Source organism: Meleagris gallopavo, chromosome 3, assembly GCF_905368555.1.
Source record: "Meleagris gallopavo chromosome 3, MGAL_WU_HG_1.1, whole genome shotgun sequence".
Taxonomy (NCBI): domain Eukaryota; kingdom Metazoa; phylum Chordata; class Aves; order Galliformes; family Phasianidae; genus Meleagris; species Meleagris gallopavo.
In genome coordinates this window covers 71,342,929-71,363,627 of record NC_139406.1, presented here as the reverse complement: position 1 = coordinate 71,363,627, position 20,699 = coordinate 71,342,929, and the positions used below count along the sequence as shown (strand labels likewise).

At 37.1% G+C, this 20,699-nt stretch overlaps 1 protein-coding gene across 3 annotated transcripts in view; it reads left to right on the top strand.

Moving 5' to 3' along the window:
- The window catches only part of RAD54B (RAD54 homolog B), a 63,132-nt gene extending 44,756 nt beyond the window's left edge, over positions 1-18,376 (top strand). For all 3 annotated transcript variants that reach the window (XM_003205181.4, XM_010709136.3, XM_010709134.4), the window contains exons 7-15: positions 648-873; positions 5,246-5,453; positions 5,829-5,968; positions 6,533-6,823; positions 8,095-8,270; positions 10,450-10,711; positions 11,969-12,035; positions 13,158-13,358; positions 16,077-18,376. In XM_003205181.4, coding sequence (XP_003205229.2) covers positions 648-873; positions 5,246-5,453; positions 5,829-5,968; positions 6,533-6,823; positions 8,095-8,270; positions 10,450-10,711; positions 11,969-12,035; positions 13,158-13,358; positions 16,077-16,297 — 1,792 coding nt within the window. In that variant the 3' untranslated portion in view covers positions 16,298-18,376. The remainder of the gene's footprint in view (positions 1-647; positions 874-5,245; positions 5,454-5,828; positions 5,969-6,532; positions 6,824-8,094; positions 8,271-10,449; positions 10,712-11,968; positions 12,036-13,157; positions 13,359-16,076) is intronic.
- The last annotated feature ends 2,323 nt before the right edge of the window (positions 18,377-20,699 follow it).

Below are 20,699 nucleotides of genomic sequence, written 5' to 3'. Positions count from 1 at the left end.
CAATGCCTATAATATTTTCATGTTCCATCTTAAAAATTAGACAATTCGAAGGGGAGCATTTGAAAAATTGATCAGTTAATAAATATTAGTTATCTTTCTCCAGTAAAAGTTGCACAGGCTTTTTTCTGACCTCTGTGTAGCATTGTGTTTGCTGTGACTTTGCCAGATGTGATGAGATGCTAGTACAGCAAAAGGCCTGTCAGTTCTGTTGAAAATACCACATCTTCTAAACACATCTGACTCATGCTAAATCACACCACTTTCTGGGGTTTATAATTCATTGAATTTATAATTGTATAATCTATAGTTTAGCCCTTTGGAATAGAGAAGCTGAAGAAGTATGTACAGTGAAAGTAAGAGAAGGTATATACAAGTGTTAAAACTATTGTTATGTTATATTTTAAATTCTAGAAGGAGATTTAAGCTATTTGGTTTTGGAGGGCTAGTGCATTAATCTAGAAAATGAGGAATTTCACTCTAAGGACTTCTGGTCCTTATTGACTATAATAACCATATAAGCATATAGTAAGTATAAGTAGATTCTTTATAGTAAACAAAATGACCATGAGAAACAATTCCCTAAACCGGTTGTGAGTAATTAGAGATACGTCTTTTAAAATGTTACCATAGCTTCTTATGTCTTACAGAGTTAGTGGCAGATTTGGAGCTATCCTTGCTGATGAAATGGGCTTAGGAAAAACATTGCAGTGCATTTCACTTGTCTGGACTCTTCTGCGTCAAGGGGTCTATGGATGTAAACCTGTACTGAAGCGAGCACTAATTGTCACCCCTGGGAGTCTGGTAAAAAACTGGAAAAAAGAATTTCAGAAATGGTTGGGAAGCGAAAGGATCAAAGTCTTTACAGTTGATCAGGTAAGATTTATTTCCTAGAAGGGATTAGGTCCTATCTGGCTCAGAATATAGGAATTGTGATTTTTTTTATTTATTTTTTCTTTTTTTAAGCAGAGACCTGAACTAGTAATTCACTATTAAAATTTATTTGGAATGCTTCATTTCTCCTTCAGAGCCGCATGTGCATTTAGCTGTCAGCAGCTGAAGATCACCTGCCTATGTAGCATAAATCTCATGGTTCACCTTTGCAGATGTAAAAGGAAACATTCTCTTGCTTGTCCCTCTAGTTTAAGGAAGAACTTTCTGTTGTACATTGAAGTGCACGCCTTCCTTGCTTTATGTAACACAGCTTCTAGCTGGACTGACTTGTACTGTGTTTCTCTGGTAGTTACTGTTACTCTTTACTGAAAACTGTCTAATCTTTATCTCAGATGTTTCTGGTTATCTCGGGAAGTTATTCCTTTTACTGACACTGGTAAGAGTGGGGTTTCTGTAAGGATGATTTAGTCTCCTGTAGTAAAGCCAGCAAAAGCAGGGAGGTGATCGTCCCCCTGTACTCAGCTCTGGTGAGGCTGCAACTAAAGTACTGTGTTCGGCTTTGGGCCCTTCACCACAAGAAAGGCATCGACGACCTGGAACTTCCTGAGAAGGGCCATGAAGCTGGGAGGGGTCTGGAGCACAGGTCTTATGGGGAGCAGCTAAGGGAGCTGGGATTGTTCAGTCTGAAGAAGAGGAGACTCAGGGGAGACCTCATTTCCCTCTGCCTGACATGAAGTTGAGGCGAGATGAGGGTCAGCCTCTTATCCCAGGTAACAGAGATAGGATGAGAGGTCATGGCCTCAGGTTGTGCCAGGGGAGGTTCAGATTGGGTATTAGGAAGAATTTCTTCTCAGAAAGAGTAGTGATGCGTTGGAACAAGCTGCTTGGGGAGGTGGTGGAGTCCCTGTCCCTGGAGGTGTTAAAGGAAAGGGTAGATGTAGTACTTTGGGACATGGTTCCGAAGTATGGCAGTATTGGTGGTAGGTGGATGGCAGTATTGGTGGTAGGTGGATGGCTGGACTGGATGATCTTAGAGGTCTTTTCCAATGATTCTATGGTTTTACGATTTTTCCTTGGTCCTTATTGATTAAATTGTACCAGTGGGAGGAAGTGGAGACACTTTACATTCTATATGGAAGAATGAATATTTCAGACGAGATGGAAGTGTTCAAACTATTCATGAAACTCTTTTGTAGAATGTACACTTTATAAAAGTAATTATTTGAGTTCCATTCTTATTATTGTCAAAATCCTGAAATTATTGAACCTACTCATCTTCCACTGGGGCCAATCCACATTCACTTCAGTAAGAAGTGCTCTTTGCATCACTTGTTTTTCTCAGTAACTTGTTTCAAGATGTGGAAATGAAGCAAACCGGCTTGTCAGGAACTGCGATGTAATATAGGTGAGATAGAGAAATACAGAATTTTCTACGGAAAGTGAATAGAAGACAAAATATAATAGGGTAACATTATCACCTGAAAAGATGATTAAAAATAATTGAATGTTTTCTTTCTTTTTTTTTTCTTTGGATAATGTTGGGAGGAAAGAAATCTGGATTTGCTGACAGTTACTGTGACCCAAAATGACAGTAGCTTTTATCCGACTTTTAATTTAAATAACTTTAATATTCTTACTCATTTCATTGGAGCTGTTTGGATTGAGGACACTCAGCAGCTTTTAAGACTGTTGTTCCCAAATAGCAGTGAATACATTGTCATGCTAAAGCAAGATGCAGTATGACTTGCCTGGAGTATAATGAGGTATTTTAAAATAATTTACTGTCTATCTTCTACAGAAAACCAGCAATTATCATACTGTTATTTCTTCAGTATAACTTAAAAGGAAGAGCTTGTCTCAATGTTGTTTTTTTTCCATTCTTGCCTACAAGGAATACATTCAAAGAAGTGGGAGACTTTTAAAATGCGTTAGGCATGTTTTCCTCATTTTCACACTGAAGGACTGAGGACTGATCCTAAACCTTCAGTGGTAAATTCTTCAAAAAAACAGGACATCATCTGCTTTTTAAGTGTGGTTACAATTTACTTCCGTTGAAATGCAGATGCCAGACAGAAGGCATTGCTTTTAAAATGAAGGCTTCCCCCCAAAGGTTGCATTTAGGTCTTATTAATCCACATGATCAGCATTTGAGATGTGACTGAGAGAATAACTCCATGATCTGTTTGCAGAGTATCACTTCTACAGTGGTTGTTTAGGTTTTTAAGTGAAAATTCTGGAGAATGAATCAATTCGAGGTTTACACTGCTTCATGATTCAGCATTTTTTAATTTACACTTCACTGGATTTGGACTAGTGCAACGCAGGGTCTGTTCTGGGGGTAAGTCTGGGACATTATGGAGCTCTAATACTGGCTGACAATTGCTCTGTGTGTAGCTCCAGGCTCCTGTCTTAAACTTGTCAAGTCACTTTGGGTAATTGTGAAAATGGAGGCTATAATACATACGTATCTTGGAGCTAGTTAAGAGGATAAATTAATTATTTGAAATTGGCTTGTAAAATTATTTTAACTTTTAGTCTGTCTTTTACTGCTGTACATAATAACAGCTGCAGGCAGTTCCCACTGCCCATAGGCTCAGCTCATACCCAGAAAGAGTGAGAAAGCAAAAGATTCCCAGACCCTGCTCATCTTCTGGTGCTTTCCAAGAAAAGATCAGAGAGGCATTGCTTCTGACATGAGGACTGTACTGTGGAGCCCAAATATGGAGTGGGGATAACACTGGATGATGCCTACAGGGCTCTTCTGTTCCTGTGCTGGGAATGGAGGACAAGGGAAATTCTCTTCTCCTATTTCAAGACTGGCAGTAAAAATACTGGCCAGAAAGCTAGCACTTATCTCCAGTCTTGCAGACCTGGAATCAGCACTAATGCTGTGGCTCAGTTCAAAACCTTGAGGAAATCTGTCCACACCCTTGTTATCTGCTCTGCACTGTTTCATGCTTCCTCCATTGCGTGCAGGGCCTCTCCATGAGCATGCTGTGGGGATTCACCTACCACAAGGTACTTTTGGGGGTTAACTTGACAGATTTGGCCATAGATTCATCTTAATCAACAAATAGGAGGCTCTGAAGGCTCTGATAACTAAGTGGTATTGTTCTTTGAGTGTATTATGCTATCTGGCCCCAGACTTAGTTGTTTATGTTTTATCACTGATCTTGTTTGGAAATAATGCTACCTTTTGAAGCTCTAGCTTGATTTGCTTTAAAGATCAAAGAGATTTTTCAGCTTGTCAGCTGGGACTGTTGCATGTACAGGCCATGAACACTGTTAGGACACAGGATGGAGTGTGCAGGGCTTTTGTATCTCGAACTCAATGGAAAGACAAGGGATGGGCCACAAGAGAATTTTCCACTTTTATGTGTGATTACCAGACAGGTGTGCACTCCTATTATTACATTCACCGATCTGTAAATAAATGTAGACACTTTTAGGAACCTTTTTTGGAAGAAGCTCCCTTTCACATTACAGTGCTTTGTTAACTTAATATGTTTCTGTTTAAAGTTCTGTCTCCAAGCTCTAGAACTGTACAGATTCAGTTCTGGTCAGACTTGAATGCTCTAACCTGGATAACTATTCTTAGTTTTCCTCTTTGTCACATTTGGTTCTGGTTGTTTTATGCAAGAGTTTTGGAAAGGAAATCTGAATGTCCTTTGAAAAAAAAAAAGGGGATTTGAAGGGCACTTAAGGGTGGAGTGACTCAGAGATGCTTTCTGACCAGTGATGTGTGGTTCAGAGATGAATTGCGTATATTTACCAATGAATAGTCATGTTTCCTAGGGTTAGTTATAGGCTTAATTTTCTGAGTCCAACAATGTGCTTTCCTTTTGACCAAGCCATCAATGCTAAGGGCTTTTAACAAAGTGAATATCATGTTCAATTCAAAATTACAAGAGGAATTTTAATTTGGCAGATCGTGGTAACTTTCTGCTGGACGCTGCAGCTTAGGATCCCATAGTGGATGTGTGGGCAGCCAATTGCCTGTTTGTTATCTTGATTGTAGTTGTTTAGTTTACCTAAATACCAGGACTGGGAAGTTATTCCAGGGAGTCTGTAACAATTTCTCACCTTGATGATAATGTGTCTCAGAGGATCTCAAGGTCTCAAAGAGTAATGAATTGTCTGTTAATGAGGTGATAAAGCTAAAAAAAAAATTGCTGTATCAGATCCCCTCTTTGCTTTGCAAATTAAGACACAGTCAAGAATCCAGCTCTTGAAGGAGATAGTCAATGTTTTGTGTCATGCTGGAAAAGATTCTGCAGCCACCAGATTTGTAAGTAGTATGATGGGTGATTTTGAAAAACGCAGTTGTATGTTATATTTTTCTTTATCCCTGTAGGACCATAAAGTAGAAGAATTCATCAGTTCTCCACTTTATTCAGTTATGATAATCAGCTATGAGATGCTGCTACGATCTCTGGATCAAATTCAGGATATAGAATTTAACCTCCTGATCTGTGATGAAGGACATCGTCTGAAAAATAGCTCTATTAAGACTACTACAGCCCTCACTAGTCTGTCTTGTGAGAGGAGAATTATCCTTACTGGTTAGTATTTATAGTTTAATATAAATTTTAGTATTTAGCTATGCTAAAAGCACCAAATTGGCCTAAAGGAAAGAGGATATTGTAAATATGACAGGATATTGTAAATATGTAAATAACTTCTAGAATCAATCCTTTTGTCAAACCAACTAGATATGCAGTTATTCAGTTAGGAAGATGGTAGTTTATTAATCAGAGTGGAGTTCTAGATTACTTCAATTTTCTGAGTAATTCCCATTGAAATAAAATAACTTTTTAAGATGCATTATGAATTTTAAACTCTGCATTCAACAATTGTACTTCTGTCAGTTTCAAGAACAGAATTATTTGTTATGAATACATTATTATAGATACAGAATTATTTTTCTCTCTTTCCAGGTACTCCAATCCAAAATGACTTGCAAGAATTTTACGCTTTAATAGAATTTGTAAATCCAGGGGTACTTGGTTCTTTATCCACATACAGAAAAATATATGAGGAGCCCATTGTCAGATCCAGAGAACCTTCAGCAACAAAGGTATGTTATTTAAAAAAACAAAAATGCACTTATGGAAGAAAATTAGTAGAGAAGAATGGGAAATTTGCTTTCTGTGGAATAGATGAACTTCAGGAGTATTAATGGGAGCAAAAGCTTTTCAGCTTCTTATTTGAATAAATTTGGTTGTTTTCCAAAGGGCGATGAGGAAAACATGTATATTGAGATTATGGTTGCTCTTTATCAGGCATCCAGCATCTTGAATTTCCAAAACTGTCATGTAAATTACCATATGAGGTTATTGTGTTATGTCTTAGTTTCTCCACAATACTGCATTATTTTATTACATCAATCAAGAAATTTATGGAATATAATTTGAACCTTCTGTATCTTTGGGGACATTATCTTCATTTGTTTAAGACTGTAGAAACCAAACAAGAATTAAGCTAATGCAGTGGTACTAATTTTGGAACTGATCGTTACGTTCCCATGCAGGAAGTGATATTGTGCATTTAAAATATTCACTAACTACCTAATGAAAATAATATAGAAAATTATTTTGATGAAATGCAAGGTGAGCATTAATTTTGTGTTTCATTCTTTTAGGAGGAAAAGGATTTAGGAGAAAAAAGAGCAGCAGAACTCACACGCCTCACTGGACTCTTTGTTCTTAGGAGAACACAGGAGGTTATAGACAAATTTCTTCCACCAAAAAAGGAGAACATTATCTTCTGCCAACCAACAGCACTGCAGCTTGAATTGTATCGAAAACTACTCAGTTCTCGTGTTATTACCTCCTGTCTACAAGGCAGGCTAGAAAATAGTCCTCACCTAATATGTATAGGAGCTTTGAAAAAACTTTGCAATCATCCATGTCTTCTGTTTAAAGCTGTAAAGGTATCTATCTGCATGGGGGTGGGTGCCTGCAAATAGTCATTTCAGCTGACAGAGGTCACTAGAAATATGTTATGGTCAACGTGCATGTCAATTAAGGTCATTTCCACGCTGTTTTCACATCTGACTTGCTTTAGGAGATTGGCTTTCAAAAATGTAAATGTTAGGGAATCTGAACATAGGTATGTTTCCATCTTCATAGCACCTTATTTTCTTGTTCTTCCTTATCTTCATATATTTTCCCTCCTAGTGTGGTCCCTGAATATTTGTAAAAATACATTCAAATGTGAGCTTTACAAAGAATACTCTGGTAGAGATTATTCTATATACTCTGTCTGCTAGTTCCCATGAATACAGTCTTGAGTTCAGTGATATTGACAGCTGCAGGCTCGACACATCACTGGTACAACCTTCCTGGAATCCTGTCATCCTCTACACCTTGTTAGTTTCACATAAATCTTCTCGTTCCTACAGGTAACTTGTATGATCGTTAGAACTTAATATTACTAACTTATTTCAGTAGTAGTCCAAGTGTGAGTAAGGTGAGTGTAAATATAAATAAGTGTTCCTTAAAAAATGTTCTTCACGACTTTACAGGAATATCCACAGCAGACATCTCTGTAAATTGCAACTCTGACAGTAAAGTGAATTACCTTCACTTCATTATATAACCATTTGAATTTTTCATAAATAAAAGCATAACCCTTTGGAAATTATCTGCATGGAAAGGACTGTATGTGAAGGTCATTTATTACTGTTGTGGGGTTTGATTAGTCTGCCTTTTTCCTCCCCGTGAAACATAAATTTGCAAGTTACAGCACGTTATTATTTGCCAGCTTTTTTTCCTTTTCTTTTTTTTTCCCACTTCCCTGCAATAAAGGAAACCTAATGACATCATCTTGATTTTTTCCCCTAATTTTTAGTTATGGCTTTGCTGTGGTTGTGTATCTTTGTAGTTGTTGAAGTGGAGAAATAGAAGTAAATTCCTTTTTTCACTTTTTAGTATTTCATGTTGCTGTTTACCCAGCTGTAAACAAAATCTTGGATTAGAGGATGTAAATCACACTAAATGCTCTCATTGTTTTAAAACTGTGTCCATACGGTACAGGAAGCTTACTGTGCTCATGTGATATACTACTTTGTGATAGCTTTTGATACTTCTTTTTGTAATGAAGATACAAATTTTTAGACATAAGACAACGCAAAAAAAAAAAAAAAAAAAGGTCAAATATTTTAGTGGGGATGTGAAGCTTGAATTCTTTTATTTTTAATAGGAAAAATCCTGTGATCCGAAAAGCGATGAGCATGTTGAGTCCAGTCTCTACGAAGGTCTAACAGATGTCTTTCCACAAGATTATACTTCTGACATTTTCTCTGAAACGGATTCAGGAAAATTGCAGGTGCTGGTGAAGTTGTTAGCAGCAATCCGAGAGCTCAGCTCTTCTGAAAGGCAAGTGTGAAAGAAAGGTAAAAGGCAAATGATAGGAGTGACCTGCTGCGTATTGTTTTGCTTTTCAGTAATGTAATAGGGACACACTATTCAAAATAAAGTCTTGGCAGCTGTTTGCAGCGGTACCAGACATATTTATGCTTCGTACTCCTGGCTCTTCCTCTTAAATTCTTACCTAGGATTGGTAGCTGACACAATTTTCAAAGTTGTTCTTCTATGATTTCCAGATAAAGATACTTGTATTTTTCATATTGAGCTCCCACAACTAAGGTAGAGTTAGCTACAGCCCCCGTGCTATGACATATTATCTTTATCTACAAAGATTTCCCAATGCTTTGTATCTTCTTAAGGCAATTATTTAATGCATTCAATATTTTAAATTTCACAGAAATATTTTTGATGACTGGATTATGAGTTTCTTTCCTTTTTAATCATGTTTAGCTGCTCAGTGCTTGCTGCCTTTGCCATCCAGAGCTAGAATACTCATCAGGTGAAGTTGCATGGCAACTGCTTATTTGCCCCATGGTGAATGTCACTGACACACAGGAGAACCTCTGTTTATGATAGTGTAATGGGATACACATTGTTGATTATAACTGTGAAATTGCTGACTCATGGAAAACTCAACACAACCTTGTGTCTCATGATAACTTTTTTATGTACTCATGCCTTGAACCCCAGCTCTTCCAAAAGTAGTGCCTTTTACCTTTTATTTTAATTGATGCTTAATAGGACGTTCTGTAATCCAGTAGTGAGAAGTTATAGCAGATCTCTTGGCACTGATGTAATGGAATTTGTTTCTTCCTGATGCTCTCTTTTTACAAACCAGAAATTGGAGCCTATTGTGGGAGTTTATATGTCTTGCATACATTGAAACCAATGACAGCTAAATATCTAAACGTAATAGCTTTTTTTCCTTTAAGTTGAAAGAATTAAGGTATCAGGAAAAAGCATCTTTCCCTGCATCAGTGCTGTGGGAGCTGATGAGTTACAGCTAATCTTGAGGCATTCTTTTACAACTTTTTTTTTGCTTTAATACAGTACTGTTCATGTTTCTTTTCCTATTGCTTCCAAGCTCTCATTATCACTAAGTAGCTTTTTTGCAAAATACACATTCAATTCCAGTGCTCTTTTGAAGTTTATATTCTACTTTTGAGTGAAAAGGTGTGATTTTAAGGTCGATCAACAAAAAAACCTATCTTGCAAAGTCTTTACAAACGTGTTTTAGATATAATTTGGTTGTAGAGGCAACTACAATAATAATAAAACTTTATAACAATTTAAAAATGTTAATGTACCAGATTTTCCCCAAAACTGCTTTTATAGTTCTTCAGTACTTGTTTTTAATTAAAAAAAATATTCTTTTTAAATTCCATTTTTATGGAATTTTGTACATTTGATTTAGACTTCTTGCAGAAAAAATGCTCTAACTGTGCTTATTGCCTTATTTATGGCTTAAATTAAAAAGATATTTGTCCTCCCAGTAGTATTGCCCTAGTAGGATGGAAATTCTAGATTTTTAGATTCGTGAAACTTACTTACTCAAAAATTAAGAGAAATAATGTTGATCTAGGATGTGTTGTTAGTCAGTGAAGAAACTGAGTTATTTAAAAAAAAATTAAACTGTATTGTTTGTGATATCTTTCATCCTGCTTCATTCCATTTATTTTCAGTCAGACGATGTAGGAAGGAGTAATTGCTTTGTTATTTGACTTTCATGATCTCGTTTATCAGAAATTTTCTCAGTTGTCTATAGAAGTTCTCATTAGCTTTTTCCATAAATAGAGTAATCTACATTATTTATTAGTTGCTACAGCGTCCTCTGCAAATGCTGCCTTAAGACCAGCTATTCTGTATAAATGTAGATTTAAAAAAAAATTCTGTGTTTGGTTCTGGATCCCTGTAATCTATGCATTAAGCCAAATTCTCTTGTGAAGGAAAACATTGATTATTTAACATATGAATGTTTGATGGTAAGACATAATGTATCCAAATTTAGCGTGTGCTTCAAATAATAGTGAGTTCTATTTCTTAGCAAATATGAGTAACCTCAGGTTGATGTATAATTTTTGCTAGATTTGTCATTCCATTTTTTTAATTGCCTTCAATTATTTGTTATTGTACTTTAACCTCACCTGCCTCTCATATTTTGAGATAACTTTATTTCATTGTTTGACAGAGTTGTACTGGTATCCAATTACACTCAGACACTGAACATACTACAGGAGACATGTAAACGTTATGGATATTCTTATACTAGACTTGATGGAAATACTCCTGTCTCCCAGAGGCAACAGATTGTTGATAGTTTTAATTGTAAATTCAGTCCAGCTTTCATCTTTTTGCTGAGTTCAAAAGCTGGTGGAGTGGGACTGAATCTGGTTGGAGCTTCTCACTTGATCCTTTATGATATCGACTGGAATCCAGCTACTGATATTCAGGTCTGATATAATTGTGTACTGTGGGTTATGATGGGCATCAAATGAGCTCCTGACTGATTTTGAGATGTCTGATTTAACATGTCTTATTGCTACCTAGCTATCACCCTGTGCCTGGAGAAATACAATAATGGAGGAAAACTCTGAAAAGAAGAAAAATTTATCTGTTGTTAATGTATATATTTAGATCATTAGAACTCCCTTTGCATGAAGAGTATAGTCTGGTTTCTTTAGAGGTGTGAGTCATGTATCCCCTTATTTTCCTGCCCACTTTTTAAGTGAAAGTTGTTGTGTTCCTATAAAGAAAAGAAAACTATGATTAGAATATATAGCATGTGTTACTGTTGATTTGCTATACTTAAGAAAAGGGAGAGATCCCAATCAGAATTAAGGGAATGAAGTAAACACGTATCAATGGTATTAAAAGAAAGCAAAGCCAGTGCCATGCTATGCTTGTAACAGTGCCTTTGGTTGTAAGGGATTTAATTGGCATAAAAGTGTTCATTTGAAATAGTTCTTAATAATAACAATTAAAAATATATATTTTTATAAATAAAGTAAGAAACGTCTCTCTGTAGAGGAATACTAAATACCTGATACATGAAATAACCTCTGATTCTTGGCCCTGATCTGTTCCAAGAGTGAATTAGTACCCCCATGTGGTCACTTGTTTTGTTGCTTTAAACACTGTCTGCTGTATCAGCCAAAATTGCTACAGTTTGCCAAAAACTGCAAACCATGTTGTGGGTACTTGTACCTAATATGTACGTGTAACCCTTACATTTTTTACTAAAATTATGTAATGGTACTCAGTTCCTTTTTTTGTTTAAGAATTACATGGGAAACACGGATTCTACAATTTTAAAAGGAATGGCAATGCCATTCTTTGTTGTGGCAAAATAAATAAATAAATAAATTGGAGATGTATTCTTGAAATAATCAACTGCTGCTAATGCTTAGAAAAGAGATATGAAGAAAGGACTGCTGACAGAAAGGAAATTAAACCTCTGCTTTCCTTCTGTAATACACAAAAAAAAGAGGAGCACAGATGGACAAAGCAAGTTATATTTTCAAAATAATTTACAGTTGATTCCAGAAGACTTTAATAAAAACAGTCAATGACAGCTATTATTTCTTTGGACACCATCTTCTGCGTGAGCTAGCAGAACCAGTAATTTGATCAGCAGAGGCTACAAGTTTTAGCAGAAATTTTGTCTTAGAGTAGACTGTTAATACTCTTTATCTTTTCCCTTTCTTCAGGCAATGGCCAGAGTGTGGAGAGATGGTCAGAAACATACTGTACATATCTACAGACTTCTAACCACAGGTCAGAGATAGTACTCTAACATTTTCTATACAAATTTTGCCAGAAGAAAGAGAGGGAGTTTTTGGAAATAAATCGTTGTTTGAAAGATATATTTAATTTCTTCTGAATTCAGTTAAAATAGATCCATCTCCTTGATTCATTTGCCTTTTCTGTGTTCTTGTTTTTGTATTTGAAAATAGTGGTTCAGCATTTCCTATGAATATTGATCATAGAACCATAGAGTCATAGAATTGCTCAGGTTGGAAAAGACCTTAAAGTTCATCAAGTCCAACCACGACCTAACCATACTGCCCTAACTCTAACAACCCTCCACTAAATCACATCCCTGAGCACCACATTCAAATGGTTTTTAAACACATCCAGGTATGGTGACTCAACCACCTCCTTGGGGAGCCTATTCCAGTGCTTAACAACCCTTTCTGTAAAAACCAATTGAAACCTCACGTGGCACAACTTGAGGCCGTTTCCCCTCATCCTGTCACCTGTCACCAGTAAGAAGACACCAACCCTGCTCTTACTGTAAGCACCTTTCAGGTGTTTGAAGAGAGCAATAATGTCTCCCCTCAGCCTCTTTTTCCCCAAACTAAACAGTCCCAGTTCCTTCAGTTTCTCCTCGTAGGACTTATTGTCCAAGCCTTTCACTTGTTGCCCTTCTTTGGACCTGCTCCAGCACCTCCATTTCCTTTCTGTACTCAGGTGCCCAAAACTGAATACTTGAGATGAGGCTTCACCAATGCTGTACAGGGGCAGGATTACTTCCCTAGTCCTGCTCACCACACCATTTTTGATACAAGCCAGGATGCCACTGGCCTTCTTGGCCACCTGGGCACACTGCTGGCTCATTTTCAGCCAACTGTCCATCAGTACACCAAGGTCCCTTTCCATCAGGCAGCTTTGCAGCCACTCCTCCCCAGGCCTGTCCAGTTGCCTTGGCTGGATGTCACCAAAGTGCAGGACCCGACACTTGGCCCTATTGAAATTCATACAGTTAACCTTGGCACATCAATCCAGTCTATCCAGGTCCCTCCATAGTGCCTACTATCAAGAAATGGATTTTACTTTTCTTCTTGACATATACTGGTCAAAAATGATTCCAGTGTATATATTGTTTTTTCAATACAGGCTCAATAGAAGAAAAGATTTATCAAAGACAGATCAGCAAACAGGACCTTTCGGGGGCAGTTGTAGACCTTTCCAAGACATCTGAACATATCCATTTTTCTGTTGAGGAGCTCAAAAATCTCTTTACACTTCATGAAAATTTCAGCTGTGTTACCCATGACTTACTTGAATGTGATTGTGTGGGAAACAAAGACCATCAAAGTGAGTTTCTTTTTCATTATCTCTGGCTATTACAGAAGAACTATATCCATTTGGAATATATTGCCTGTCTTTGGAGAAAACTACAAAGCTCAGTAAAACAGAATTGAAGCAGTGAGATTCATTTTGGGATCAGCCAGACATTGCCTGATTTTTCTGATACAGAGAAGCCCTTCGTAAGATAAGGAGAAGAAATATTAATTCCTTTCAGTAACAACCCATTCATATATTGTGCCTCTTAATTATTTGAATTAGCTATGGCCTGTTTAGGTAGGGATTTGTTACAATCAACAAGTGTTATTTTTTTTTTGTAAATATTCCAGAATAGTAATGATAGCTTCAGTTTCCAATTTCCTAAAGAAAAAAGAGACTATTGCCTGGGTACATTTCTTTTCTTGGAGTATGAAATATGTATATACAGTATTCACAAATATCACAGTAAAAAAACCACGAAGGAGTGGCTATGAGTACATATGTTAACACAATTAAGTAAAACACAAGAATACAATTCAGTAATACAGACCTGATGACTATTTTGCTTGGTAGTTTTCATGGTTTTGGAAAATAGGCTAGAGCTGTCTCAGTCTATCCAAAATGGGAAGGACTTGGTTAGTGAAAGCACAATGCTTCTGTATCCATGACAATTTGAGTTTCTTTCTTATTTCTGCTCCACACAATGATTTCATAGTCTTTGTATGTATCTTTATGACTGAAAAAATTAAACCACTTGTCATATGAGTAAGTGATGTTCTGCATTATGCCAGCCTCCATTTAGGTACTGTTAAAGGATCTGCGTAGAAAATGCAGCTGTGGTGTTAAATCTTACTGTTTTTTTTTCACTGTTGTGCAGTGATGCAGGTAGAACTTCTGGACTTCAGAAACCAAAGAAATTTGATATTTCTTCTGTGACAAACACTAATGCGTATAGTTTTAATCAGGATTTTGCAATTGTCTTAACACTCTTGAATGCTTATTTTATGCTTTGAATGCATATTGGTTCCATCTATTCAACCACAGCATCAGTCTTTTGGGACTCAGGGCACTGAATGTAACCAGGACTCCCTCAAGGGTAATTGTATCTTGGTCCCAGCAAATGGAACATTTATGTGGTAAATCAAGGGAAAACCAGAAAGACCTTTTTAAACTTCAATGTTAGAAATGATAGAATGAGTTGGGAAAGGTTTGGCTTCCTAAAGAGCAGAGAACAAATTGGCTCATCAGTTTCCTTGTCAAATTGTTATGAGTCATGGTCTTACAAATCATGCTTGTGAGTCAGAATGCAGCTACCATTAGTTGATCTCTTTGACATTACTAAGAAGAAAAGTTGTCAGATACTTCATTGGGGAACCAGCTCCTGATTCCTGGAAAAAGACATTGTGACATAGAAAGTGCTAAGAACTATGACCGATTTGTTGTCTCCATTTCTAGCAAGTATGATTCAAAAGATGAACTAAGTTGGAGCTAAACAATACTATACAGGCTTCACAATGCATGAACTTTTCACAGTCTCCGTTATATCTACCAATGTGACTGCATGGTCTTGACCAAGCTCCTGTTGTCAATTCATCCTGGGGCAATCTTTAGCAAGCCACAGGAGTTTTGAAAGGAAGTAATTAACTATGTGTGGGTTGTGTAGACGGGTTGCCTGCTATTTTTCTGACTGTCAGATCAGCTGCGAAGTATAATACTATTATTTTACTTGATCATGGTTTTATTTATGAAGATAGGAATGCAGAATCTGTAAGTACTTGAGAAGTGCATCTAATCTAATTTTTCTCCTGGACAGTAACATAATAAATTTCAAGTCTAGTGCAAATGTGTATCATCAGTCAAAAGGAAAGTCTTGCATATGGGAGTCATTATGGTCTCTTTGAAAGTTTAAAAAACTTGAAAATACTGAGTCATCATGCTGCTTTTGTCACTTGCTGAGGAACACGTAACTCTGTTGTGAAACTATTTGATGACATGGTTTAAATCAATAACAGCAGTGATGCAGTTTTTTCCATCACAACTGATTTCTTTATTTATCTTTATTTCTTTATTTCTTTCTTTATTTACATGCATCAGGTGAATCATGAAGTCAGCAATACATGACATACCCTGCAATGACCTATTGTTGCTTGGCACTCTAGAATCCCTAGAATCTCTAGAATTCAAAGTAAATTCTTCTCTCTTTGCTTCACAGGGAATTGTCTTTTTCTTACTGTGATATACAGTATACAGTATAGCATTTATTGAGCAACTTGGCATAGTGTGAATGTACAGAGTGCACTAGAGATCCATCTCTAGTGTGCTAAGTTCAGTGAAATAGCTGTTCAAACTCTTAGCTGGTTGGAATGACTCCTGTGGAAGGAAATAAAAACTGACTTGAGTTTTGCTGCAAGATACTTCTATATTCAGAATTACTTAAAGAATGGGAAGAAACCCAAATATTACAGAATTAGGAAGACGGAAGAAAGGAAATTGCAGATAGGATATTTCCCTTCCTATCTATTTGTGAAAGGATTCATCTTTGGGCTAGCATATGGTGATTTTAATAGACTTGATCCATGAGCAAGAAACAGCCTTTCCCCTCTTACTATGGATACAAATGTTTGGTTTTCATTGACATAGAAGGATTCTTTACATTGCTCTATTTTTGCATTCATTATCACCGTCTTATTGATTCACACTGAAATATTCTTAGTTTTCCCTAATTAATTTTCTGCATCCTTTTTACAGATTCTTCCTCAAAAAAGCCTTCAGTGTCTAGATGTTGTCAGCTCAGACAAGACCAGGGGAAGCATAATATAAAGAAACCTCTCTCCATGTCACAGCTGATGCAATGGAAGCATTTCTCTGGGCAACATCAAGCTCTACCTGATCCTTTTCTTGAAAGGATAAAAGAAAATGTTTCTTTTATTTTCCAGAATGTAACCAATCCTACTTCCCCCACCCAATAAAACTACGGTATCTTTCACTAATGCTCTCATCCTTCTCCTCAGAGTTGTAGTAAATAATTGATGTACAAAGTTATTTTTGCCAAATTCTATATTGTGTGGTTTTGATGAGGTTTTTGAGTAAACGTGAGTTCTGGTGTTTAAAAAAAAGTTACAGGTAATACTAAATTAATAATAATTGCAGTAATCGTCATACAGATTTTCAAATTTAACTTTGCTTTAAGGTCCTTTCCTTTCATATTTTAATTATTAAGATTGTTTTTATATACATCTCTGTGTGTGTCTGTTTTGTTTTATAGTTTTTGTTTGACTATAATGATTTATTATTTGCAAAGCTGACAACTCTTCAGCCACGTTTTATGATATTATGCAGCGCTATATGCTGTTTACAAAGCTCTGGTTTAATTTTTGTTTTGACAATGAGAAGTTGTCTGTCTGTATAACTGTGGCTTTATCACAAGAGGAGTGTTTGTTCCCTGGAATTTACAGTTTAGTGAAAATAGGAGCAATAGCTGCTGAGGCCCAAGTTTCTGAGACCAGGTTTGTTGCTGTGTCAAAATGTTGTGAAATTCACCTGTTGCTTTTACCTGGAAAAATAAACAAATTTCATTTCTCAGGCACGTTGAGTACAAGCTTATCTAATTTTTAGCTTGCTTTGTTTAAGGATCCTTTTTGTCAAACTGTGGAGTACTTCACACTTTCACTATATGTTTTTCTTATGACTATGTTTTCCTTCTTTCTGAAGGCACAAAAGCTTGGAATCGGATTATATCTTATATGTGAACTACTTCAAAAGACCCAGAGAAACAGAAGATTAGAAAATTTTCAGAAAAACTGCAAACGTAGAGAATTTGAAAGACCTTGAGGAAGAATAGGACTCCATTGTGGTAATCCTGCACTGTGCCACATATTGTACATACTCTTGATATATGGTGCCTGTTGTGATGGTAGTGGATCATTAAAAAATCCAACCAATTTTCAGAAAACAGTTCTCTCCCTTTCTCTGGAATGTCATGGAATTCACAGTCCAACCTAATCCATCATCATACATTTTCCTGTCATTGTGAGTCTGGGAACTGGAAATCAAATACACTGACTTCTCTCCACTGTAAAAATCTTTTTCAGAGGTGGTTTTTTTTTTTTTTTCTTTTTTTTTTTTCCATTTCCTTTGATTCTGAGAACTGGATGTCAAAAGAAAACAAATAAAGAAAAGAAAAACAAAGTGAGGGCATGGTGGAGAATATAAGCAATTATGAATATTTTTGGCATGCAAATTTTGTTCCTTAATACAGTTAGAATGAGGAACTGAAGAATGAAGAACTAAACAGAGTTTAGTTCTATAACATTTTAGTTTGTTAAAGAGCTTGTTCCTCACCCTTTGTATGGGGAGAAGATGTTCATGCTTATCTAGGTACTGTGCTATTTTGTCAGTTTTGTTAGATAAAGACTGTTTGAGAGCTTACAGATCCCACAGCTTGTTTTAATTAGCAAGGCCAAGATTTGCTGTATCTCTGAAACTCAAGACAGACCATAGCCAATCCATATAATAATGATTGTTATAATTAACAGTTGTTTGAGACTGATTATAAGTTTGTCAGTTATGTCCCTATCTGTTTGAAGGAAGCATGCCAGCGTTCTCTGTTCTCTGCTGATACTGAGCTTATATGTGGTTTCGTGCATGTGCATGAAAAAGTAGCCATCATCCAATGCTGTTCTGATTATGGGAGCCTGGTCATCTCCACTTGCATGCTCTGTTTTGGAGCATACCAGTTGTTAACACTTGAGGAAACCTGGGTGTATAACAGAAGGAAGACCCACACCATGCTGTGTTTCTTTCATTTCTCTGTTTCGTTTCCCAAGACCCCAGCCTTTCGACCTCATGTGTTGAGATCCTGCCCTCCACACAGTACAAATGTAGCTGCATGCTGGCAGAACACAGGTCTGGCAGGCAAGTCCTGTTATTATTTAACCTGCAGAGCTGTTTTATTCTGGCAGTTTTTAAATAAATAAATAAAGAAAAGCTGGTGCTGGACCACCGTAGAGCTCTCAGGAGGCCAGAGGTGATGGCTTGGCATGACTGAATTATGAGCGTGTTTCTTTCTTGTTGGATAAATCAAAACTACCCAAATTACAGATTGAAAATGGCATTATACATTATGCAGATTGAAATTGACTCTGAAATTTGTTGTCCTAGAAAATTATGCTTCACACTGGGAGAATGGGTTGCAGAAAATATAGGAAGCATGAATACAGAATCTAATTTAGTACGCCATCTGTAATTCTCTCACAGTAGTCTAAAAAAGCCTGTAAAATTAGATTAGCCCATCCTGCTCACATAATCACAGTGAAATGATCATTATTAGCATACAAAGTGCAGCACATAGCCGTGTGACTTTTTTCACCCATAGGTGAAAAATATTCACTAGGAAAAGGCCCCATAATGAACTTATCGTTGTCTGATTGTTGGACTGGTAAGGTATATTGAGGATTTCAACTTTACACAAGGTCATGTTGCCCCTTCTCTCAACAAACATGAAATTCTAGAGGATGGGTAAGGTAGCTGGTGGTGAATGACTAGTTGTCAGTTCCAAGCAGATGGTCCTGGCTTCTGGATTCACTGCCAGCGATGCCCTAGTTGTGCTCTGAGTGTGAGATATTGAGAGTTGTCAAGTTAGAGAATACTTTTGAATACAATTTGAATTGAAACATGTCCTAGGGCACCTATTAACACCAGCATGAACTCCAGTAGGCACACACAGCAGTTCTCACCTGTTCAGGAGAGCAGGCTGTAAAGTTATGACTAATCCTAGAGCAACTTCTGCAGGGCCTTGAGTCACACCAGGCAGGAGTGCTGCCAGCCAGCCCTCAGGTTCAGCAGTCAATACTGTGTTTGTTGCCAACTCCCAGCTAGGTGGAGGGGTTTGGGAGAAATTCAGTTTCTTATGGTATAGGGCGTAGTGCCAAAGAAGCAAACGTGCTTTGTGTTCTCAGTGGAGATCAACCCGGATTCCAAAGAGCAGAAAGTTGTTTTATCTATTGCTTTATATTGCATCTTTTAAAAACAACAACAACAAACAAAACAAACTGGTTTCATATGACTACTTTTGTTGAGTCAGTATTAAACCATCCTGGCTTGCTTTTTTTTTTTTTTTTTAAATGATTCAGATAGTGATGTTTGTATGATAACTGCAGTAGAGACATGATGACAAGAGGTTAACATAAGTCCGGTTAAGGGTTTGCCTTTTTCAGAGATTATGAAGCCCTTCAACTTGTCGTCTGTTACAAAAAGGGTGCCAAGTGGTGATGGAGTGATTCTGTAAGGGAATAAATTCATAGGAATTTCTTAAAATGCCAGATGTTTGACAACTGCTTTGGGTCACCACAAGGAATTCACAAAGAGAGATTCCAGCTTCGTAGGCAAGTAACACATAGAAGGAAAGTAGCTTTCTCACGTGCTTTCCACTGAATGAAAATTTGACGTCAGTCATGGTTGTTTACGTGTGGCTTAAACAAACGATGTGTCTGTGGCTGAAAGATCTGGGAAGACTATAAGGAACAATAAGAAAAACTGCTTTTGGCTTTACAGCATAACTGAAGACTAAGCTAAACTGAAAGCTGTAACAGAGCCTTATGTGCTGTTCTTTTGTACCAAAGCAAGTTTTCCGTTTAGAAATGTGGATATAGATACGTGCAGGACTTGCAATGTATGATGCAGTGTTCACTCTCAGGATAAGAGGTAACACATCAGCAGAAGCACTACAGAAGCAATAACACTGAATTCCTAAGCCAGCTTGGGAGTGTTCTGCAGAAACTCCCCAGCTTCAATATATTGGATGCTGTTGACTTGCACCCGGTTTTCATTAACGTGCTGAAATCTAAGATAATATGAAGGATATATATCCAAAGGTATCTGCAGCCTTCTTCCAGCCTCTTTTCTCCTTTTCTTGCAGCCTTGATGCCAGCCTGAGTTTTTCCTGTGCTCCTTTGTTTGCTTGGTTTGAGTTACACCCACTTGACAACATACATTCCTCATTTTTCTTTAATTCATTTCCTCCCAAATAGACGAGATGTCAGTCACTGTGACAAAAGCCTGTGCCCTTGCAAGCTGGTTTTTCTAGTATTCTCTGTCAGTTAGCTGAAAACCTTTTTTCTCTCTTCATTATGACTGTCTTGGTTCAGGCTTTAGTTTTATAGAGTGTGAGTTATGGCACGTAGCAAGAATCTCCCTTGCAATCCTTGTCCATCCTAGTGGATGGAGCTTGCTGAACAATAAGAGTGCAGCAGCCTGAAATATCCTTCCTCCAACTAGAATCTGTTGCATTTGATGCGATTTTAGTCCTGTAAAGGGTTTGGACACCAGGTCTACTTAGCCTCATCAAGTCAGCTGAATTCTGTGTATGTGTCG